We start from the raw sequence: 25456 nt of genomic DNA, 5'->3' as shown, positions 1-25456 counted from the left end.
GCAACTCAAGAGCAGTAAGTCAATACAGACCCTGTGTCCTTTTACTCCTGGAAGTCCTGGGGTTCCTGGGAAACCTCTAGCACCCTAAAAAAAGAAGCACAAATCAGAACCTTTATCATAACCAGTCAGCATCCCAACCACAACCTCTAATAATAAAGTTCAATTATATTATATGGCCTGATGAAATCTATAGTTCCCAGCACTTATAGGACTGTTTCAATTTGCTTTACATTTCTGGTCCTATAAGGTTTCAACACAATTTTTTCAAAGTGTTATATGTATATGACTATACGGAATGGGAAGAGACATTTCAATTCTTTATAACAATATAAATATTTATATCAGTAATGCCTTAAATTATCTGCTCTATAAATTATCTGCTCTGTGATACAGAAACTACCAACGCTGGTAATTATGTTGACTTGCTTTCCCAAGAGCTGAATATATCTAGAGAAAACTATATTTTCCCCTCCCAGCTATTATGGTCACTATGCCATTTACTGAGCTAGACAGTTTTGTTTAAAGCTTTTAATGTCCCACATTATAAGGATGCTCTTAAGCAGTAATTGGGTAATTTTCCCATCAATCGGACAAGATAATAACTATAAAGGGGAAATGCAACCTGCCTATTTTAGTTAATTTCCCTTAAAACATACTAAAGTATGTACTTGGAACCTCCAAACTCTGTTTTGTATTTTTATATCGAAATAGGAGCTGCCATATTACCTGGCAGGGGTAAGCCTGTACATTTTCCTTGAACAGCATTATTTATTTACTATGGATATTGTTGCTGTTGTCTATGGAAAATGTTTTTCTTTATGTATATAACTTACAGCTTATGTGCCTGGCTTGCCTAATGCCAATTTGCTCTGTCAGTTTATCAATTGCATTTTACCTGAGGTCCTGGGGGTCCACGTTCACCAGATTTGCCAGGTTTGCCAGCTTCACCCTATTGTTAGAAAATAAATAATGAGAAGGTATATTTTAAATACAATCAAGGAGACAAAGATTATATCAGCTGATACAAAAAGAAAAATTAAAAAACAAAATAGAAATACTATTAAAAAATACTATTATGCAATATTGCTCGGTTGGCCAGGGACAGCTTCTGAACTATAGTACCTTGGCTGAGGATGCTGGGAATTGTAGACAGCAGAGTGCCAAGTTTACCTTTACTTTAGGGAAGTTTTGCCAGCCATTTATACATATGGCTTTATAACACTGATATAAATCTTGGCCCCACCTTCAGCCACAGAGCAACCTGCAAATGAATGTTATACCTGAAAGGCTTAGTTTGCTAGGATATGAAATAATTTTAATTCTTACATCATCACCAGGCTTTCCCGAAGGACCAGGAGGACCACGAGGACCCATAGGACCCTACAATGATAATAGAAAAAAATCATTAAGACTAACTCATATGTATATTAACTGATAACGTTCAAGATGAGTCAATTCAGTTCAGCCAGTACTAGACAGTATGAGTTAAAAGAGAAAATGTCTGATTGCTGTGCTTATTAATTGCAACAATGTAAAATGGGATTCCTTTGTCTTGGTAAACTAACAGGGCAGCCAACTAACCTTTATAATGTTTACAACAGAAGATTACTGGTACATTGTCGTAGTAATAGGGAATGCTAGTTCTTGAAATAATAAAGAATTTCTTTACTGGGGGGAAAAGGTTTTGTATCATTTTGAATATAAATGCAAATCAATGGTTAATGTACAGCACTGCTTATATAGGTGGTGCTATAGGAACTAAAATATACATATATGGTGTGCTGTAATAACTATGCATGAATTAATGAATGTGGATTGAACTGTGCTATATAAACATAATAATAATAATAATAATAATAATAATAATAATAATAATAAAGTGATGACAGGGAAGGTGTCCTGTGGTTGCAGAAGCAGATTTGTGTTGGCACAGTACATATGTAAGCAATAGCGGAATAAAAGGAAAGGATATGTTGCTGCAAATCCTAGACAGCTGATCACACAGACTGAATGCTCAGCTTCACCCACAATCTACAGATAAACACTGTAAACTGGGAATAAAAGTCTTTGCTATTCTTTGATTTCCTTCCTTTCGTGCCAGCCTCCAGCAGACATCCGCTGTGTAATGATATAATGTGTTTATTTACACAGTTCAAAGAGGGGTGTTTGTCTGCATAGAGATCCCATATGGCTGATGGCAAGGTCCACAGCTCAGTGTGATTTTAACACATGGGAGCTGCCTGCTACTCTGTTAATTAAACCAGGGAATTTCTAACCTGTGGATCTATTATAAATGCAAATTGCTGGGCATGGGAAGAATCATAGTTCAACAACAGGGACATAGGTTGATGAACTCCATAAAAACTATTTGGAGCTTCATATCATGTCTAGATATCTACCATATGAAAAGTCTGGGTCTGATTATGTGCAACTGGCCTACAAAGCACTGTTTAAAAAAGCCAAAATACTTTTTCCTTTAGTGGAAATGGATCATTCCTTTAAGACTGATGTGTTTGATTCCCCACAAAGCAGATAATAGAGGGCCAAGTACAGTAGATGGTACCAGAATAGTGTTCAGTTTGGAAGTTTCATAAGCAGTAATTGGGTAATTTTGTCTAGTTTGTCTAGGAATTGTATTGGCTGTGTCAGTTGCCAATGCTTAGTGCATCTGTATACATGTATACTAGCTCCTTTACATCTCAGCATCCCATTGCACCCTATTTATAAATGGTATTCATGCAACTGCAATTTTCAAAACACCATAGGAGCAAGCAATAAAGTCTGAATGTGCCCTCTAGCAATTGTATGTGCCCCTATGGGTATATATTTGTTCCCACTGTGTATGGTTATTAAAAATTTCTCTGATTACTTACACCAGCACCAGATTCACCAGGTTCACCGGGATTCCCTTGGAAACCTTGAGGTCCCTAGAATATAAAACAATAAATATATGTTAAGCTCTGGATTGAGTGCTGATGAAAGAGAAACAAACTTGTGGAGAGGCTTTTTTATAGAACAGAAATACTCACAGGAGCTCCTGATGGGCCGGGAGGTCCTCTTGGTCCCATAGGGCCCTTTAATAATAACAAATCGTGATTAATGCACAGACTTTAGAATCCCATCCTGAACATGACTGAGAAGCAAATCAATAGCCTTCTGTACAGCGCCAGTAACTGTGTGCTATTTGTTTATACTGCTTAACACATCTATATTTATTTACAGCAGCCCTAAGAAGCTTTTAGCTGGAAGGCAGCCATGTTTCAAGATTCTAAGTTTCATTTACTGCGTGCCAAGAGAGGCTGCAGTACAGACATTTCCTGCTGGAATTCTTTGGGGATTTTGCAAAGTAGTAGCTGCTGTCTGAATGTTTTAACTTCCAGTCTACGAGCATGCTGCCTCTAAAACAAACTGTACATTGTGTTTACCCATGAAATATTATATGTGAGGTTTGTGGCATAGGTTTTCAGCCAAAATAGCAAGGGGAGGAAAGATCAAAGCTATTATAGTTAATTTGTCTCGTCTATGTTACATAATTACGTTCTGTCTTAGTACAGTGTGCTGCCTGTTCTCAGGGAATGCCATTGGAATTCAGGCATGGTCTTGCTCCAGGCCTCTAGGTGGCAGTGAAGTACATTTGTCTGAGCTGATGAAAACAAAAAAGAGCGTCTCACCATTGGTCCTTGCATAACTCCCATTTGTGCACCGCCAGCTTTTTCATCAAATCCTCCTGTCATTTGAGCAGCAAAGTTCTGCAGAAACAAAAGTGGAAACAATTTTAAGACTTGAGATGAAGCACGGGGATGCACTTCATTTCTATTGCTTATTAATGAGCTCTTCAAGAAGAGCCCGATCCAAGAAGGAAAGATAGGCCTGGAGTTATAAACAGCACCTCCTAGCGTTGCACTGCTTAAGCAAATCAGAAACTGAATTTCATCAGATTAGATCATCTAATGAAAAGATAACCTTGCATGTGTTTGATGGTATTTTTCTGTAATGTAATCTTTAATCTCATCTAAAATCTAATAGTATTATTTTTGCATATGGTGAATTTTATACACAAGCACTAGCCAGTCTCTCACTTTATACATTTCCAATGCATCACTGCTGAAAAGTGAGAATTAAAGACTCAGTACCACTCTGTTGTTAGATGCCATTGGGCATTATATTGGTCCCACTCCCTAAGATTCTGACGTCATGTGATATCATCTTCCCATGAACTGGTCAGACATTTACACTGTTCACACTCTATTGGCTAATGTGTTTATGAGCAAATAGATGAGTTTGATAATATAATTTCCCACCATATCTGAGACTAAGGGATTTGACATGCTTTTGGAATTTTACAGGACAATGGCAAAGAGAAATAGTAAAAACTGCAAAAACCTTACACTTCAGAAGCATTTAAAAAGGTAAGGTTCACTGGTACACTACTATGCATAAAATATAAATAGCTTTAGGTTTAAGTTTTCAAATAAAATACAAATATGTATTTTTGTGCGGCTGTAGAGCTTAATAGAGAACTTATATTAGCTTGAAAGCAGTGATGGAATAAGACAAGAAGTGGGTTAAAAAATACACAGTAACACATAACAACCAATCAATATTTATTGGCTGTTTAATTAAAAGCAAACATCTTATTGGTTGCTATGGGTTATTGCACCTGAACAAACTGAATGCCTTTTATTATATACTGTTTATACATTAGCCAATGATAAACTAATTTTCTCCAGTGGATCAGCTGAGCCAGAATTATGCCTGCTTTACTGTTTATATACAGTCCATAGATAAACTATGGATTAGGTTAAGGACACCTCACTTGTTTTCATTAAAGGGGAACTATCGCGAAAATGAAAATTAAGATATATTAAGATATTATATATGGATCTTACTGTCAATGAATATCTGACATGATGAAGCCTTTATAAAATTTTCATTTTTGTAATTGTTCCCCTTTAAGATCTAAAAAAAACTGTTCTAATTGTAGAGCCAGAATAATACCTGCTTTATTGTTTATGTAAAGACCACAGTTAAATTTTAAATGATAGATATACTGGCTTAGTTTTATGTAGAGGTTATAAAAGGTGCAGTGACTCATTGCAGCCAATCAGATGTTTGCTTTAAACATTTGACCAGCAAATATGATGTTTGGTCACTAGTAAATGCTCCCTGCTGATTGGTGGCTATGGGTAACTAGAATGAATACTTCTACTTCACAATTATTCATAAAATTACTTCAATGTTGCATTTATTTATCAACCTTTGGACCATCATCTTGGGGTTTTTAGTTCAAAAATGATTTGGCCAATGGTTTGTGACTCACTAATTTATAGTGAGTTTAAAGTTAGCTCTTGGACTAGAAACCAATAGCCCTCATTAAATACTTGCTTTAAAACCACTCTATTCTACCTGCTGATTGGTTGCTCTAGAAAACTTTCCACTTACTATTATTATCCCACAGAAAGGTAATGTAATAGACAACACAATAGTCTAGTCTACAAAAGTCTAGTAGCCCCTATCAAATGGTTTCTTGTATAGAAATTTTGCAACATGTATAACATTTAGTAGTGTAGTACCATTTCTCTGGAGGAGTGGATTGGAAGGAAATTTCCCAATTTAAAATATCCAGTGTTTTGTCTGTTGCATCAAGCTGTGCAAAATATTGCCTGTATCTAATGTCAAAACTAGTGGGAAGGAGTATTGTAGGTTGTCTTCAATTACTGACCATTCTTGTCACTGAGAATTGTCCATGAACACAATTATCTGTGATATATTCTACTGCTTGCATTTCTATGACACAGGGTAATGAATGAACAGGTGGTAAAGTTTGATCCTGTTCCAGTAACCCATAGCAACTAATTAGCAGGTATCATTTACTGTCTCTAATTGGTTGTTGTGAGATATTTTGTGCCTTTTGGTACACTTCCCCCATTGTTTCCCTAGTTAATTAAAACAGCTCAGGTACTATAAGATTTTACTGCTGAATTGGTGATTATTTTTATAGAATCTTTTCAATATAAGTGTCTCTAGAAATTAATTTACTGGCCTGCCAAATTCATATATTGGCAAATCATCCATTTCTTTATTAAACTGGGGCTCATTTTATTCTATACTTTAGGTTACTAAATGCACTCTTCTATTTTGGGATGTGGACACTGATATCTGCAGCACTTCGCCTTGTGAAGCTCCTTGCTACCCTAATAAATAAGAAACTTATAGTTAGTTGTTTGAGCATAAATGTGTTCTAAAAGTTTTATTGGGTTTTACATAAACAAGCAAGAAATAACATTGGTCCATTGAAGGTCTATAAGACAAACCTATATAGCTTAGAAAGTTAGCTGTCCTAGAAGAATGATAATTAGCCATTTGATGAAGGAGAATACACCTAAGTTGTAATTAGAGCTAAGATATTAAGTAAAAATACTGGCAATACCAATTTGCAAATGTATTTAAATAATTAAATAAAATTAATTGGAAAGTAATTTTTAGAACTGAAGGGTATTTTTGTTAAATGTTTAAGACAACAAGGGCCTGTTTAGGCTGGACTTAACTACCTGCCCACTATAATGAAAGGTAAGGCAGATAAAAGGGCAGTAACATTACCTATTCTGCCTCAATTTGTAGCCAATGAAAAAGTCATTCTCATGTCTACAAATAATAATTTTATGCTTCATAGCTCCTACCCTATTTTCTTCCCATGAAACTGGTGTTGTAATTGCTTTGTGAGGCATTGCTATTCAGCCAGAGTCCCTGGCTAGTTAGGTTTCATTCCAAATGTTTTATACTGATGGGATGGCAAACATTTCTGTAATATTTAAAGATATTAAAAATTGTTTGGTTCCAAATTCTTATTATGAAGCTTTCACATTTCAGAAAATGCCAGGGCATACTATTTCTAGATTGGGAGAAAATGATTCGCTTGTATTGAGGTCAGTGATTTTAGAAAAAAAAGGGCTGCTGGGCAGAGGAGATATATTGTGTCAGAGGAATGCAAACAAACTGAGTGATTACAATGAATGACTGTTATGTGCTACAAGGCAACAGTGAGGCCTTTCAGCACTGAGAGCTGAGTTCTGAGTTCTAGAGTAGATGTGAACACCACAAAGCTATGGCAAATGCTGGGTGCATATTTCTACTTACTCCGCCAAGGCCAGGGGGTCCAGGAGGTCCAGGCGGGCCAGCAGGTCCTGGGTTCCCAGGAGTACCGGGTTCGCCATCTCTTCCACGGGGTCCGGGAGCACCCTAAAAACAAGAGGACAGTATGTTATGATACCCTACAAGGGTGTAGCATATTATTATACTAAACTTATAACCTCAAGAAATGTGCCGTGACACTCATTTCTTTGTTAATAAAGTTCTAAATCCACTTACAGTCTCGCCCTTATCTCCACGTTCTCCTCTAGGTCCTTGTTCACCAGAAGGTCCCTAAATTAGGATAAAATATTTATTATGGAGTGAAGATATGCCTTATCCCAACACAAATAATTATACATAATATCCAGATAATGTGGATAATGGCACATTTCATACCTGTGGTCCAGGTGGTCCTCTTGGTCCTACAACCTGGTTGAAAAAGACACACAAAGTAAATGTTTATTCTTTTACTCTTGTAATTTTTCCATAGCAGACAGATTGACAGAAATAAGGACACTTACATCTTTAATATCACCAGGTTCACCTTTCTGTCCCTGGAAATGACAACAAAAATAACAGATTTTTTAGGCCATCAGTGATACTAAAGACTGCTTTGTTTTTATTTAATTTTATATATTAATATCTATAGACAGATGTGTAAAGAAATAGTTTTATTAGATTTTATGATTACTCTGAGTTCAAGTAGTATTCAAATCACTCATAGGTATAAAGATAATTTAGATTAGCTTAAAGGGGAAATATACTGACCAATTATGGATGTAGAAAACTACCGTATACAGCTGATTAAATTTAGTCAAATCCAAGCAATCAACCCTGCATTTTATTATAATTTTGTCACAGGTGAGCACACAGTATCATTAAGGTTTTTGGAAAATATATCATCATCAGAGCAACAATGGCTGCTTCCACTCATATGAATGTCAAATATGTAAAACATCCTACCCCACTATGTTTTAGTGGCTGGAATCTAAATCAACGGCGGGATGGCACTCGGAGTCCTTCGTTTTCCGAAGTTGCCCGAAGTTGACCCACGAGGAAACTTCAGGCTACTTCGAAAACTGAAGCAATCCGAGTGCCATCCCGCCTGCAATTTACACTCTAGCCAGCGGAGAGGCAGTTCGGGGGAGATTAGTCGCCCAAAGAAGAAGTGATTTGTCGCTGGCCAACTAATCTCCACTAGTAACTTTGTGTGCCCCTGCCCTAAAGATTTGTCTAGATATTTCTACATTTTAGGTCAATCCTGTGCTATGAAGGTGCTTTAATGTAAGGGATGTATCACAAAGACACATAACAAAGTAAAATATAGTTAACAGAAAATTACCTTGGCCACTCCTTGCCCTGTAAAAAATGAGAACAAAAGTTAAATATTGTCACTGACAATTTAACACACACAGAGCAACTAAACACAAAACAACATGAAATGTTGATGACAATAACACAACAGAACCAACGTGACAGGAAGGATGAACACAGCCTTGTTCAAGTGACAGCAACCTGTCCCCAACCACCAGAAATAAAAAGAAAATCCAACTGCTCCATTCAAGATGGGGTTGTTTAAAGAAGTGATGTATTGATTTCTCTAATAGAAGTTCTAGTGTACTAATGAAGGGAAATGATGAACATCTTGACTCAAGCATGAAAAAAGTTAATAAGCACATGGATATGGAAGCATGAAAGAAACTAAACCAACACGTTCATAAAATAAATAAAAACATGATTGGTTGCTCCATATTCAGAGAGAATGCAGAGAAGAATGCAATGGTTAGTAACAGGAAGCCATGGAACAATGCTATGTTAAACATAAGGTTAGTATGAAACAAAAACAGCAGCAGGTCATTACCTACACAGGTCTGTAATTAAACTTATATAAACAACATTTGGAATTACAGTATAGCCCATGTAGGTAATCTGGTAAAAAGGGAACCTCAGGTAATATCTTATCTTCTGCCTCTTGTGTTAAGGGCTCTGTTTCTATTTTGGAAACCAAAGAGAGAGGGGATTCTCTCTTTTTTTGGAATAGGCACTGAGCTTGGTTTGTGTGGTATGTGCTAGTAACATCTCTGCCAAAGGAGTTCTTTAAAGCTTATACTTTGTGGTATGAAGCCTTAAATCAAATATGCACATACAGTTAACACTCTTGTGATGTTAGCCTTAAATTAAAGGTCTATGATACAGGCATTCATATATATAGATCTATATATATATGTATATAATTATATATATATATATGTATATATATATATATATATATATATATATATATATATATATATATATATATATATATATATATACAGAGAAATATGTATATTTTTATATAGTGTATTTTTTCTAAAGAATAATATAGGCTGGTAGATTTTGTGCAGTTCTTTATCAGAGGCAGAAGTTTGAACGAGAGGTGCCCTTTAAACGTTCAGCAGTGACCTATGGATGCCCAGTCTGTTAGAGAAAGGCATTTCATCCATAGGTATGCCCAAGTAATTTATTTATAAAATATAAATAAATAAATTACGACCACTGGAGGTAGAAGATTGCTCAGTTGGGCAGATGGGACAGCACTCTCCGAAGGGGATCTCAGCATTGGGGCAATCTTTGGACTCTTCGCAGATTATTTCATCGCAGAGAACAGTCCCAGTGTCACAGACACAGATTTGGCAGGGCTCGGGTTTCCACACATCTTTATCACTATACCTCTGCCCATCCCGTACGCAGCTGCCTGTATCCACTGTATCAGAGTGAGGAGGGTTAACATTGATAAGGAAGCAGAAAGGGGAAGCAAAAAAATAAAGAAAAACATCAAAAATGCATCAAATGTCTATACTAAGAATTGTCCATCCCTCTGCATGGTATACTGCACAAAGACTATACAATTGTTTTTATTGTAGTGTTATTCTTAACCAGATGGGGGCAGTCTTAAATAAAAGAGACAAAGGTGATCTGAGTTTAGATAGTGAAGGGAGTCATGTAAGGAGGGTGTGTGTATTTGGTTGGGGGCATTCATCCAGTATATATTGGCTGAGAGTTTAGGAAGTTGTAGTATAGTATTACAACATGAACTATGGTGAATAGTTAATAACATACTCCCTGAGGTCATTAAAAAGCTAGAGACTCTGCTTTTGAAATTAGACTCCCCAAGGTGTCTTCATTGTTCCTCATAAAGCAAATTAATATGAAACGGTTAAGGCTAAAAAAAAAGAGTATAATTGAATATAATGCAGCTATTTAATGAAAAAATGTGTACTGATCAAGAATATTTGCTGCTGATCAAGAATGTTTGCTAAGATCAAACACTGGGAAGAATGGTACAACTAGTTCTCAAATGTGTTGGAAGGTTGGATTAAATTCTGTTACTAAAGACTATTCGATAACAAAAGATGTAATATTAATCCATTGTCTCCCAAGTGGTGATCTTGATTAGACTCGGCATCACTCCCGTTGGGTCCATGGCTTATGCTTGGGTAGCCCAGAGGACCCTTAATGAATGGGCCTTTTTGTAAAATACACACAGGTCTCAATTCACATTTCACTGTCAGGGGCCAGTTTAAATAAACATGGGCAGTGTTTCAACTCCATCTGGAAACCATTGCTGCCAATCCTCCCAGTGCAAATAAACCATCACAATACTGAATTGAAGCCTTTAAGTAAGGCCCTTGACTTCCATTTTAATCACCTCCAGAAATGCAATAGATGGACCTCTAGACTTTATACAAGTACATTATAAAGGTTGCAACATTCCTCACATCCCAGACTAGTCTTCAGCAATGACATACTTAGAAGGTTTCCTCTGTGAAGGTATAGAAATCCCTTCTGACTGTTTTTTGCACCATTATTGTTTTCTCCTCAAGGGTTAAGTGATCATGTATGCCAAACCTCCAGTTGACAGGTGCCAACCAAAAATCTATTTTCTGAATCAAAGATGTCTAACCTTCTGTCCTCCAGCTGTTAAACTACAACTCCCAGCATTCCTCGGCAGCCAAGGACTGGTGTAGTTCAACAACAGTTCAAAGGCCATAGGTGGGCATGTCTATTTTCCAGTAATTGTATTAATGGTAAAGTATGTATTTAGCAAGTATATTATTTAAGGCAGGGGCTGTAACAGTGTAACTATTTAAAACTGCAAATCTCAGAACCCTTAGAAATGAAGCTATGAAAAGCAATATTTGACTGGACACTATAAAAACACTAGATCAGCTGAGCAAGATTCCAGCCTGCTACTTTAGCATTTCACACATATTCCCCGTTCTACAGATGTGCATTTCAGATTAAGAACGTTTTATGGAAAAGAATAGGTATTCCAATAAAAAAAAAAAACTGGCAAATATTCAGAGAAGGATGCCTTTTCCATACTAGCAGTGCAATGGATTTACAGTCTGTAGTATGTGGAGACTTTAGAAGGACTCGTAAAGGAATTTTTAGTTTTTTTCTTTATCCATTTGGACCTGCCCAAGCAAGTTGCACATTTTTCTCTAAAGAAAGAAAGCTTCCAGCATTTAACTAGAAGAATTGCCCAGACAGCTTTGTAGCCAGGTGTTCTCTCATATATTCCAGTCTTTTTTGCCAGTTTTCTTTTTACTTTCTCTCCTTATTCTGTCATTTAAATACAATTGAAACAATAAGGAAAGCAATCATAAGAACCACCTAGACTGATTGCAATGATTATGATGAATAATTAATGATAAAACATTAAGAAAAGGGTAAAAAGAATATATTGCACATTATTCACTTCTAGAGTATGAACTGCTTCTGAGTTGCCATGGAAATAGGGCACTCTGCCTAACTTATTGTAAAAGTGAGTCTATTTAACGGAGCTGCTTGGAACAAATGGAAGCCCCCTAGAATGTTTTTCAACCTTCAGGTGGCCTCGTGGGAACGTTCCAATTCTTTTTCTCCAAAGCTATCAGTTTCCCAGGAATGTGGCTTCTGTTTTTCCCCCGTATACTAATAGCACCTTACTTGCCATCCCCAGACGTGCAGGGCTGTGTTTTGTTTAAAAGGGGCAACAAAAACCTATTTTTAACTTTCTTTTCCTTCACAATCATTCAGAGCTCCAATTTGAAGCTGTGGGTTTAAACAGAAGGAACCTTACGTTCTAAAGCAAGTCAGTGTCATTAAATGCCTTTTTATGGTTATTTCAGCTGTTCTTAGAGGGGATAAGGTTACACCTCTGCATTGGAACAATACTCAGCAATAGCGCTTACTGTACCAAAATCATATGCAATGCACACAAATCCCTATAGTGTCTTATAGTCTTATAGGGTAACGAGCATGCCTTTCTCACTTTACTAATAACCATGACATTTAGTTACGTTTCTAAACAATCCAGATAAGCCTTGTCTAAACAAGGGATATCTGGATTGAGGCCATATGGCAACTCCTATCACCTTCCAAAAACTGGAGGTTTAGAGTTGTAGTTCAGCTATAGCTGAAATGCAACACATTGTCCATTGCACCATAATAAACTAAAGACTGAGAGGCATTTTAAAGTCCTAAAGCCGACTCTAAACTGGAATGAAGTTATTAATCAGATGCCCATGCATGCAAAGCATTTGATCGCTGCTATTTGCCTGCATTGAGTCACTTTGGCCAAGGACCAGAACATTATTTTAATAACCAGCAGTTCAGTAGCCCAAGTGAAGTCTGCAGCATAGATGCCAAGTTCCCAAATTGCATTGCGCTGGATGCTCTAGTTACCCAGGATGAAGAAGACTTGAATGAATTAGTCCCTAACACAGAGATCATCGATGCATTTATACACTTTCAACCTGTTACCACTTGCCCTATGCATATTTATATCACTTTGGATATTATATTCCCTGTCTTTCTTTTCCTTTTAACCAGCTGAAAAGCTTAACCCTTGCAATGCTGCAAACCATTCCCCCAGATGATTTCAGGTTCCTCTTAGTAAGTGCATAGAAAGAATGCAAAAAAACTGTAAAGAAATGGCAACTTACGGACATCTTCTTCATCTTGGCATCGTACAACCGCTAATAAAATGACTTGTGTGGCTGCGAACAGCACTAGAGTCCTTGAATCCACAAAGCTAAACATGTCTAAATATTAGACATGCAGAATCTTTGTGGGGAAAAATGTGAAGAGAAGGGGAGAAGGAGGATGGCTGTCTCCAATAGTTATCTTGTCTTCATGCAGCCGATTTCTTGGGGAAAGAAGGAGAATCCAGTACCAGGCCCCAGCAGAAACTCAGTACTAACTGCTCTGGGCCAAGGTACTGAAGTTATACTCCTGTGTTGGTTGAAGTCAACGTATATGCCCACATCTTAGTCCTCCCCTGCCCCCAGCAGAGCTGAAATCTGAGCCCCTCCACTCCTCTCTGCCCTCTCCCCATTCCACCAAACCCCTCCTTTCTTGCAGGGACCCTTTCCCTTACTTGCCACTTTCTGTCCCCTTCTACCTCCCTCCCACTGTCCCAAACCCTCCTGCTTTCTCCCTTCCCTCCTCTGCCCCCCTTCCCCTAAACTCTTTCATTCCTCTGTCAAAGAAAAAAAGTGCTACCATTTAGGCAGGGAAAAAAAACTGCAATTTGTTAAAGCAGGTCTTTTTTCTACAGTGAGCTTGCAGGAAAGTTTTCCTTGGGAGCTCTGCTAATGTAGAAAGATTTAGCTATGTGAGAGCTGATCTGGGGAGGTCTCCCAGGTTCATACGGTTCTTGTGATTTTCTGGCTGTGGATCGAACCATCTTTCGCCCAGTGCCACCTGGAATATGGCACATTTAAAAGGCTCAGGGCACAGTATGTTTGATTTCAGGTTTCTAAAACCATTTTGCTTTTTTTCCTGATGCATTTTAACCACTTTTGTAAGATTCATCTCTTCTAACTACTTCACTGTAGACTTGTCTGTATTTTGCATCTGTAAGTGCACTAATATTAATCTTGCATTGAATATTCATTTAATTATTAACACAGAAATTAACTCATAGCTGCAGTCTTTATCTATCTATCTATCTATCTTTCTATCTTTCTATCTATCTATCTTTATCCATCTCTTTCTCTCTCTCACACTGTTAGAGGTATGGCTACATGCCTGTCTACTTTTTTATTATAACATTATAATAATTATTCTAAATTTAACTTCTGATAACTCTCTTTAAACATCTATATCTATCCATCCAAGCATCCATTCTAGCACATAATCTAGCAATCTGTTCATCTACTAATCTATTATCTATCTATCTATCATCTATCTATCTATCTATCTATCTATCTATTTATCTATCTATCTATCTATCTATCTATCTATCATCTATCTATCTATCTATCTATCTATCTATCTATCTATCTCAGCTATCTCTGTGTGTTTGTGGCCACCTTTCTGACTCTCCCTCTAGCAAGCTACTTATTTGTGATCTATCTTTCAAACTACCATCAATCGATCCACTTACCTATCTTCTATCGGTTTCTTAACTTTCCCTATCTGATCTGATGCTTCTGTCAGCCGTATGTCTCTCTGTAATCAGGATCCTTTTTTTCAGTGGCAAACCTAATATTGCTTGTCTTGTTGCAGATACATCTACAACTGATGGCTAATAGCAGTAACATGACAAAGCAGAAAGACTTTTTTATTAATGCAATCACAAGAATATCTTTCTATGACAACCGTATGTTAAAAGTAGGAATTCGTTTTCAGACTGATGTCAGTCTGGCCAGGTGGTCCTATTCAGTGGGATCTGTGGAACTTACTCTTTTGGGCTCTAAATGCTGAAAGGGAGGGTCAGAAATCAGATTTGATCTTGCAAAGACATTTTTGCTGTAAGCTTTTCAAAGCATTACTTGATTAGTCCTCTCGCCATAAACTCATTCATGGTTTTGCAAATATAAGATTTAGTAACAGGAATCTTTTTTTCTATAATAACAGTGCATTATTGTGTGTTAGAATAGAGCATTTGGCTAGATTTTCTTTTTTCATTCCCTATAGAAAATGTCATTCTGCCCATAGTTTTATTTGCATTTATCCTATACCTTTTAGTCCCACAAAATCTATCTTTTTACCTTATTCTTCATGGTAACCTTGTATTCATCTTTCTAAATGGCAGTGACTAAAGTAACTAATACTTTTGATAATGTATATATAATTTCAAACAGAACAATATGAATTTGCTATTGAACCAAAGTTAATAAATTATTTATTCTGAGTAGCTCTGTTTATTCAATATTCCAAGGCACATTTAATTCTCTAGTTCAATGCGCATGTAATTGGGGAATTATTAGCAGCAGCAATTTTGGGTGGTGGCATAGCTGGACAAAAAATGCTGATGTTCTGTCCTTTTAGTTGCTTTTCCTCTTACTTGTTTATTGGTTAAATATACCTAATGGGTGTCACAAGTTCCAGCCAATTAAAATAAGAGCTGCTCAGCCAATCACTTTTCATGTGAGGCACCATTGTTTTGACAAGGCTGCATGATACAAGCGAATTCTGAGATATTCTTGGTGAAGTTCTTTAGACATCACTTAGTAACACTGATGTTTCCTATTTTCTTTTTAATGAAAATGAAACAATAATTGCTTTGCCATTCACTGGAGCATAAAGAGGTCATGATGATTTGTCATCCGATTTAATAAACCTGAATTTATTGAATTCAAATTTTCCATCACATCTGCCATCTTGTTATAAATTAAGATAATTAAATTCATTTAGCACAATTTCCATCAGAAATGGCAAAACGTCAGCTTTTGCAAAGCTACAAATTTGAGCATCTATAGCAAATGTTAAATGTGCCCTATGCATGTTTAAGCATTCCAAAAAACGAAGTATTAGTTTTCATTTTAACTAGCTACTGGTAATGAATCATGGAAATCAGGAAATCATAGCAGATGTTACAGAAAATGCCCTTGTATGCAGCTCCTGTTCCATCGTCGGGGAAGCATTGCACACCTCTGCACAAGAACATAACTTTGCACATAGTGAGAGGCAGTTAGAGTGTATGAATAATCTCATTGTATCTAGTTTTTCACTCTGCGGTGCAAGTATAAGGCCAACAGTGTAAATGCTGTATCATGGGTGCTGGCGACTGCAGCCGCACAGTGGATGATTCATCTACCTGGGCTTGCCCCATATTCATGCTTCTACATGCTGTACAGAGATATTGACTGCAGTTTCTCCAGTAATTTGTTATGAGTATGGATATGACCATGTACTGATCTCTCAAACGAGAGGTGAAATAAAACAATATATTTTTTCATTTCTTGTTTTTCTTGCATTGTCAAGCAAAACCTAATTTCCCCTAAGTAAATGAAATGAAGCTTGTATGGCAGAGAGAGAAACTGGATCTTGCCTACTTTAACCCTGCCCCTGTGAATGGCAGTCATTCTATGATGACTATTACTATTACTGTAGAGGAAGGGCAGGGTTTGGCTGTGGTTAGGGGGCTGTCTTATGAAGCATCACTTTCCTGGTCAAACAACCAGAGCCCTGCAGACTTGTAGTTTAATTTAGAAATGCAATATGCCATAATGAATGAAATATGTTGTATTTATTTAATGCAATTCCCACAGGGTTATTTGCTCGCATACACAATCCTAGTCTGATGAATGGGGGAGAAGAGCTAAGTACAGCAAGGGACAGAAGGAACCCCTGAAAACAACACCTGCTGGCAGTAATTCCAGGACTCTGTTTGGCACCAATTGATTTATATCTACATTGATAAATCCTGTGCATGTTGTGGTGCACACTATTTAGAAGGTGCCCACACTGCAATATATAAATAAATAAAATCTGAAGAGGTGAGGTAGGTAGAGAGAGTTCCTAAATAGAATTTTACATTAGATCTTTGAATCCTGCTATGCTTCCAGTGTTGGCTTAATTTCTTTACGCATCTTGAGACTCCATTCCAGCAAACCGTCTTTGTTTGCATAAGGCCACATCTCGAAATGGAATGTGTCACTGTTTGCATTAGAGCACTTAACAGAAACATTTAAAGTGCTAGTGTGCTCCCCTCTGTTAGAAGCAAATCACTGTCTGTAGGACTGCTTACGCAGTGAAGCCATTGTCATCCTGATATGGAGATATTTGGCGACAGCACAGAACAGCTGAAGGAAGTGCATTTTCCACTCCTGACGTTGGGGATTGTGGGAGTCTATTTTTTCACCTCCATGATAAATCTTGATGCTTTTTTTCTGTCATATTGGTACTCAATATCTCAAGATACGCATCAGCATTTTTTAATATTTTGTAGACTTGGCAAAGACAGAGACTCTGTTGAAGGATGAACAAAATATTATGCTGCATTTCGCTGCGAAAAAAAGTAAGGGCAGATTTACTAAAGGGCTAAGTGGCTATTGTTAGCGAAAATTTGCCAGAAATCCCATCCACCAATTTATTAACAGGTGTAGAAGACAATTCTCTATCGAAGGAGAGATAGTGCAGTTTTGCGCCCTATTGGCAGGTGAATTTTCGCTCAGGTGATCGTTACAAATTCACTAAAGTGCCAATTTACAGAAAGTTACCTCTTTTGCCAGAGTTTCCTTCACCAGCTTAGATCTGGCAAACTGATAAGATGAAGCTACATCCTCCACAATCTTATGTCAGTGACATCATATCCTGTATGAAGAAAAGTCACAAACGTTCTAAAAAAAAAACCTTGGATTTGGATTTTGTTCATATTTTAAAGTGGGATTTCCTTCCAAATTTCTAACTATTAAATATTTTTGTGTTAACATTTTTTTTCCAACAATTTGAGGGGCATGCCACATTTGTTTTAGGGTGGGCTCATGTCTAGGGCAGAAGAGGATCTATTTTGTATTTATTATGCTTCCTTGGACATTTGTAATAATTGGAGGCATTTGGCATCCCCAACATTTTTTACCCATGAGCCACATTCAAATGTAAAAAAAGACTCTAATGCAGGGATCCCCAACCCTTTTTACCCTTGAGCCACATTCAAATGTAAAAAAGAGTTGAAGAGCAACACAAGTTCCTGGGGGTGCCAATTATGGGCCATGATTGACCATTAGTAGCCCCTGTGTAGACTGACAGCCTTCAGAAGCCTCTGTTTGGCAGTACATTTGCAACTAAAACTTGCCTCCAAGCCAGGAATTGAAAAATAAGCACCTGCTTTGAGGCCACTGGGAGCAACAGCCAAGGGATTGGAGAGCAACATGTTGCTTATGAGCCACTGGCTGGGGACCACGGCTCTAATGTATAGTAACAAAATTGTTGTGTGTTGTGTCATTTTGTCATGCAAAAAACAACAACCCACCATTTTGTGGATTATCAGTGACAGTTCCCCCAACACTAACTGTATTCTCCACCTATTTCCTACTTCCTGGGCAGAGAGCTCACCCCCAGCCACTCCTGTTTCCCCAGGTGGTCACAGCGCCTGCACTGGTTCCCCAACATGATTTAACACAGCCTCCATTATTCTCTCACCTGCTGTGTCTCATAGAGCAGTCTGGGAGAGACATACCTACCCTCTACAGTTCACCCTGTCACTGTGCCACATAATATATGGATTTTTATATACATATTTTTTTATTGCCTGGACTGCCTCTGTGACACTTCTGTCAGAAAGGATTATTCTTAAACCAACATTCCCATTGTACCAATTGCCATCGGCAAAATTGAAGCCTCAAAACAGTATTGAACAGTGGTTTACCTTTAAGTTAACTCTTAGGAGCAGATTTACAAAATTCGAGTGAATAATTCGAATGTAAAAAACTTCGAATTTCAAAGTATTTTTTGGGTACTTCGACCATCGAATTGGTTAAATTCGTTCGAATTCGAACGATTCGAAGTAAAAATCGTTCGACTATTCGACCATTCGATAATCAAAGTACTGTCTCTTTAAAAAATACTTCGACCACCTACTTCGGTAGATAAAACCTACCGAAGTCAATGTTAGCCTATGGGGAAGGTCCCCATAGGCTTGCCTGTGATTTTTTGATCGAAGGATTTTCCTTCGATCGTTGGATTAAAATCCTTCGAATCGTTCGATCGATCGATCGCAGGATTTGCGCAAAATCGTTCGACTTCGATATTCGAAGTCGAACGATTTTAGTTCCCAGTCGAATATCGAGGGTTAATTAACCCTCGATATTCGACTATTGATGAATCGGCCCCTAAGTATGTTTTAAAATGGCCAGTTCTAAGCAACTTTTAATTTGTCTTCATTATTTATTTTTGTATAGCTTTTTCGTTATTTAATGTTTTCTTCTCATGCTTTCCAGCTTGCAAATTGAGGTCACTGACCCCATCTAAAAACAAATGGTCTGTAAAGGTACAAATTTATTGCTATTATTCATCTTTCTATTCAGTCCCTCTCCTATTCATATTCCAATCTCTTATTAAAACCAATGCATGGTTGCTAGGGTAATTTGGTCCCTAGCAACCAGATCGCTGAAAATTGAAACTGGAGAGCTACAGAACAAAAAGCGAAATAACTTAAAAATCACAAATAATAATAAAAGAAATCCAATTGCAAATAGTGTCAGAATATAACTCTCTGTATCATATTAAGGGGGTTATTCATTAAGCTCTGAATACCCGATATCCGAAAAATTCAGATTTTTTCGGAGCATAAAAAAAATCTGAATTTTTTCGGGATTTATTAAAGTCTAAGTGTATGAAAACTCAGAGTCCGAAAACCCGGCATCTCAAAGCTCTCGGGGTCCTGCAATAGTCGGTGGGGAAGGTCCCAGTGTCTGCGCTGCTGTCAGTACTGATAACCAATGATTTTGGCCCAAAAAGTCTGAAAACTTGACTTTTCGGGCAAAGGTCTGAAGTTTTCGGGTTTTTGCCCAAACCTATTTTTTGAGTGTTAAATAAGGTCCATTCGGGAATTCGGAGTTGCTCGGAATTTAATCTTAGAAATAGTGAGATAAATTCGGAACTTGATAAATGACCCTCTGAATGTTAACTGAAAGGTGAACAGCTCCTGCTGCATATTATTACATTTGCTTTTATTGGTTCCTAAACAGAGACCACATGTCAGACTGTTGTGTTCACATGTGTAGGCAGTTGTGTTCATTCAATTCAAAACATGCCCGTGTCTGTAAAGTCATATATTATGACGATTTAAACTGACTATGCAAATGTGAGTGTGCACGGTATCTTTTATTACAACATTTCAGCCTGGGCAGATTGATATTACCTTACTGGCTGCTTAACAGAGAATCTTGAAAGGTTAACCATTTCTCAGATCCTGGCATTAATTCACTTGATGTAGGTTCCAAGAGATTTTGCAGTGGTAAGTAGACTTCATAAGCTTCATTTAAGAAGCCATTTAGACATTGATATAATACACAAATTAAAGAATACTACCCCTTTAAATCTGACAATAAAGGTAAAAAAAATTAAAAAGAGTTCCCACAAGTGGCATTTCACTGTTGTCATGTTCAACTCTCACTCACACATGTGCTTGCCTAATAAGGCATTGTGATGAAAAAAGATTATTTATTCTCTATTTCCCTCTATCAAGAGTCTAATTGACTTAGGCCTTATGTGACTGTGATATTTAGCAGGGGGCTTAGTGCCCATTGTAGCCATCATATAATTCCATCACCAGGTCATTGCTTGATGAACAATGCACTTTATTGTGTACCTTCACAGCAAAATCATTGTGTTACATCAGCGGGTTATGTCATTGTATGTGTTTATGCCTTTATGCAATGAAATAACTGGGGGACTATTTCATTTTCCAGTGTCTATATGAAAACTATTCAATGAAAGGCTTTTCCTAAAATGTCAAATGGTTTTCCCATTGTAACACTGCTCACAATGAGAACAACATAATCACAGTACCCTTTTATTTTGGATGCAACCTCAAAAAACGTTGCTGGAACAATTGGAGCATTAACAGATATCACGTTTCATCCAAAGAAATTAAATAAAGGGGTTGTTCAGCTTGGAGTTAACTTTTAGTATGATCTAGAGAATATCTTGAGAAAATGTGCAATTGGTCTTCAGTTTTTATTATTTGTATTGTTTAAATGGTTTTGATTTTTGTTCAGCAGCTCTCCAGTTTGGAGTTTCTGCAGCTATCTGGTTGTTAAGGTCCAACGTACCTTAGCAACTAGGGAGTGGTTTAAATGAAGACTGGTATATGTTTAAGAGAGGGCATGAATAGAAGGCAAAGGAATACAAAATAAAACTGCAGCTTTACAGAGCAATTGTTTATTGGCTGCTGGGGTCAGGGACCCCGATTTAAAAGCTGGAAAGAGTTGAAAGAAAAATGCAATTTTTTCAAAAAACTATAAATAATGAAGACCAATTGAAAAATTGCTTAGAATTATTCATTCTATAGCATACTCATAGTTAACGTAAAGGAGAACTAAACCCTAAAAATTAATATAGTTATAAATGCCACATTTTACATACCGAACCAGCCTAAAGGTCACCATCTTGGAAAGTGCCTGTGACACTCACATGCTCAGTGGGCTCTGAGCAGCTGTTGAGAAGCTAAGCTTAGGGGTTGTCACAAATTATCAAGCAAAAAATGAGGTTGGCCTGTAATATAAGCTGATGCTACAGGGCTGATTATTAAATTCTGATGCTAATTGCACTGGTTTCTGTGCTGCCATGTAGTAATTATCTGTTTTAATTACTAATCAGCCTTATACTCTGACATTTATATTCTATGTGAACTGTATATTGTGAATTGGTCCCTAAGCTCAGTAAGTGACAGCAGCACAGAGCATGTGCAGTGAATCAGCAGAAAAGAAGATGGGGAGCTACTGGGGCATCTTTGGAGACACAGATATTTACTGATAAACATAACTGTGGTTGCCTTGGGCTGGTACAGAAGCCCAAAACATAATGTACAACATTTCTAGCTACTTCTTTAGTTAATCTTTAGTTCTCCTTTAAAGCTGAACCACCCCTTTATTGCTTCATACTAACACCATTAAGGGTACATCATTTACAGACTGGATTTAATGCATGTAAACTGGGAAACAAGTTTACACCATTTGGTGGGTTCATAATAGAAACAGTGAATCTGAACTCTTTTGTCCTGATGTTTGTGATGCCATCATCACAACATGGTTCAGCGAATACAACATGGATTATCCCACGCAAGGTATTAAGGTCCATCTCACAGAGGGTATATATGAGTTTGTGGGGGGGGGGGGCACACTGTAAGAGACACATAAGAAATCTTTTGTCTTTTATGTCATACTTCTTCAATAAATGTGGTAAAATGGATTTCCCATGGAGGATCTTTGCTTAACCTTCTCTAAATAAAGTGAGTCAGAATACTGTGGTTTCATCCCATATTCTTTTGCTGGATTGCAATTCTGAATGAAAACCACCAAATTAGGGACTAAACAAGTCGATCTCTACCCAATATGGGGGTCAACAGTTGTATCATACATTGGTAATAGTGTTGGATGGGCAAGGACTGCATTGCCACACTGATGTGTTTAAGTAATTATGTTTCATTCATACAGGTATGAGATCCGTTATCCGGAAAATCTGTTATTAAGAAAGTTCAGAATTATGGAAACCCCATCTACCATAGACTCCATTGTAATCAAATTATTCCGATTTTTTAAATTGACTTCCTTTTTCTCTGTAATAATAAAACAGTAGCTTGTACTTGATCCAAACTAAGATCTAATTAATCCTTATTGGAAGCAGAACCAGCCTAATGGGTATATTTAATGTTTACATGATTTTCTAGTAGACTTAAGGTCCAAATTACAGAAACATCCATTAGCTGGAAAACCCTAGGTCCCAAGCATTCTGGATAACAGGTCCCATACCTGTATAATCCTTCCCCCAGTGAACTTATGGTCTAAGGTCCCATACACAGCCTTTGTTAAGTTTTATCAAGCGCAATGTAAACTTCCTGTATGTTTTGTAATGTAGGAAGAAACCAAAGCACCTGGTGGAAACCCACACAAGTACAGGGAGAACATAAGGGTATATTTTTCAAAAAGTGAAATTAGAATTGGTCACAGTCCTCTAGAGTGAAATTCAGCCACTCTCCATTCATTTCTATGGGATTTTTGAAAGAGTATTTATCAATGAGTGAAAGTGAATGTTCATACTTTGATAAAAATGCCTTTAAAAATGACATAGAAATGAATGGAGAATGAGTTTCACTCTAGAGGACGGTAGCCATCTCTAACTCTACTTTTTTGATAAATATACCCCATAGAATCTTCTTGCAGTGTTCTGTCAAAAAGGTGAGCCAAATCAAACCTAAGACCCCAGGCCAGCAATGCTAGAAATTGTGGTTTGCTGCCTATTTAAATAAATGGAAACTGCATGCTTTTCATACTCATTTTAAAATAACTCCCTCTACATCTGATGTCATGGGTTGCACTTTGTCAGCAGGACTTATACCAATCATTCTGCCATTGACATTTGCTTCACTCCCTTCCCCCAAACCTCCACTTGTTTGCTACAAGAGAAGTCGCATAGTTGCTTTATGCACAAGAACTTCTCACTGTAGGATGTAGGACTTTATGTGAACTGGGGACTTGCAGTATACACAAGTCATACGCTGTGTTATTGGGTGGAACACAAAAAAAGAATGGCACTTTACCACTTTGCTTTATTACGTCTTAATTATTTTTAGTAAAATATTAGTTTTAAATGGGTGAACATTTAGGGGCAGATTTATCAAAGGTCGAGGTGAATTTTTGAAAGAAAAAGCTATTTTTGTGTACTTTGGAATAGTCCAAATTCGATTATCGAAATTTATCATGTACTGTAAACTTTTAAAAATTCTACTTTGACCATTGGCCATCTAAAACCTGCCAAATTGCTGTTTTAGCCTATGCGGGACCTCCTAGAACCTATTTGGAGTCAATTGGTGGACTTTGAAAAATCAAAGTTTTTTGGGGAAAAACTTCAAACAAATGCACTATTCCTTCCATTCGTACGTTCGTATCGTTATATCTTGAAACTTTGTGATTAAAAACAAAAGGCTTCACAGATAAAGTACTCTAATTAGGATGATATTTGTCATATTCCCTATGCCAATATTGGCTGAAAGGTGACTTGGACATTCCCCCTGAAAGCCACATGCAGCTTAGGAGAGATAGTGGGGCAAATTCACTAACCTCTGTAAATTCGCCAGCGATGGCTTCGCTCAAATCGCAACACTTCTTCAGGCATAGATTCGCCAGGACAACACTAATTCACTAAAATCAGAAGTAGCGTTCAGAGCACCGAACTCTGTCGAAGTTGCGCTAGCGTTACTGCGCCAAACGAATCGAAGTTGCACTGGCGTTGGCTAATTTGCAGAAGTTAAAGTTGAATGGACGTATATATTGCAGAAAATACATTTCACTACACAACCCCAGGGAACCTTAATAAAATAAAATAAAGTTGTTATAATGCCCTACACATGAGCCCAGTGTATAGTTTATGTAACATATGGTAGGAAATGTTTGGGGGAGCCCGGGTACAAAGAAAAATTCTTATGGACTTTTGCAGCCTATCACCCTGAAAAAACTAAAATACGCCAGCATTTTTTTGGGACTTGGAAAATTTTTCAACTAAGACTTGAAGAAACCCTATACATTCCATTGCACTTCGGCTGGTCTGAGCTGGTGAAGACAACTCTGGTGGAACAAGTAACGTTCAATAAAATGTGCATAGTGAATTTACGAACGCTCTTTCGCCAGAGCGAAACTTCACCTGGCGTAAGAGTGCGAAGTATCGCTAGAGTCTATCTCCTTCACTAGCGAAGTTACACCAGCACCCGTAAAGTACCGAAATATTGTCACGCTGGCGAATTTCCGCTAACGTTAGTCACTTCGCCCTTTAGTAAATTTGCCTCAATGGGTGAAAGTAAGGGGCAACATTATTTTTAAGATCGAGTTTTGTGCCGTATATGTGGTAATCACATCGATCTCATCTTTTCAAAAGGAAATCAGAATAGAAATAGAAACGTTGCCACCTAAAGCCTTCCGAAATGCAGTTTTAGAGATTGGGGGGAGAACAAAGGTCAGTCTGCCAGATAAATGCATGCTGTAAGATAAACTTGCACTTCCATTGGGGGGGGCATTCATGTAATATTTGCATGCATTAGAACCATGTCATTCAAACACAAGTCCCTCACAAAGCCAAACTTCAGAAGTGCATAACTGCGCAGCTAGGATGGTGGCCACCTCATCCAAGCCACTGTGGCAATGATTGAGAGGGAGCATACATAATGGGCCAGTTCCATTAGTCAGCTTCCAGGCTCATGGTCGTTGATCACCGGTGTGAAACCTGCGAAATGGAATTAACGCAGCTGGATTTAACAGTTAAAAATGCCTGTGGGGGATTAGTTCATATTTAAATTAGCATACACTTTGGACAAGTACAAACCAAGTGACCATATGCTTGCCTTTGTGTGTTT

The 25456-nt window shown here is 37.5% G+C and overlaps 1 protein-coding gene across 1 annotated transcript in view; it reads right to left on the bottom strand.

The window, feature by feature from the left end:
- Positions 1-13346, bottom strand: part of col2a1.S (collagen, type II, alpha 1 S homeolog) — a gene marked incomplete in the record, with an annotated part of 46214 nt that extends 32868 nt beyond the window's left edge. Inside the window, 13 exon segments of the mRNA NM_001087791.1 lie at positions 31-84; positions 896-949; positions 1327-1380; positions 2874-2927; positions 3030-3074; positions 3672-3749; positions 7138-7239; positions 7369-7422; positions 7528-7560; positions 7653-7685; positions 8474-8490; positions 9668-9877; positions 13104-13346. Coding sequence (NP_001081260.1) covers positions 31-84; positions 896-949; positions 1327-1380; positions 2874-2927; positions 3030-3074; positions 3672-3749; positions 7138-7239; positions 7369-7422; positions 7528-7560; positions 7653-7685; positions 8474-8490; positions 9668-9877; positions 13104-13200 — 885 coding nt within the window.
- Between the last annotated feature and the right edge of the window lie 12110 nt (positions 13347-25456).

This window comes from Xenopus laevis, chromosome 2S (assembly GCF_017654675.1).
Source record: "Xenopus laevis strain J_2021 chromosome 2S, Xenopus_laevis_v10.1, whole genome shotgun sequence".
Lineage (NCBI taxonomy): Eukaryota > Metazoa > Chordata > Amphibia > Anura > Pipidae > Xenopus > Xenopus laevis.
This window is presented reverse-complemented; position numbering and strand designations above follow the sequence as displayed.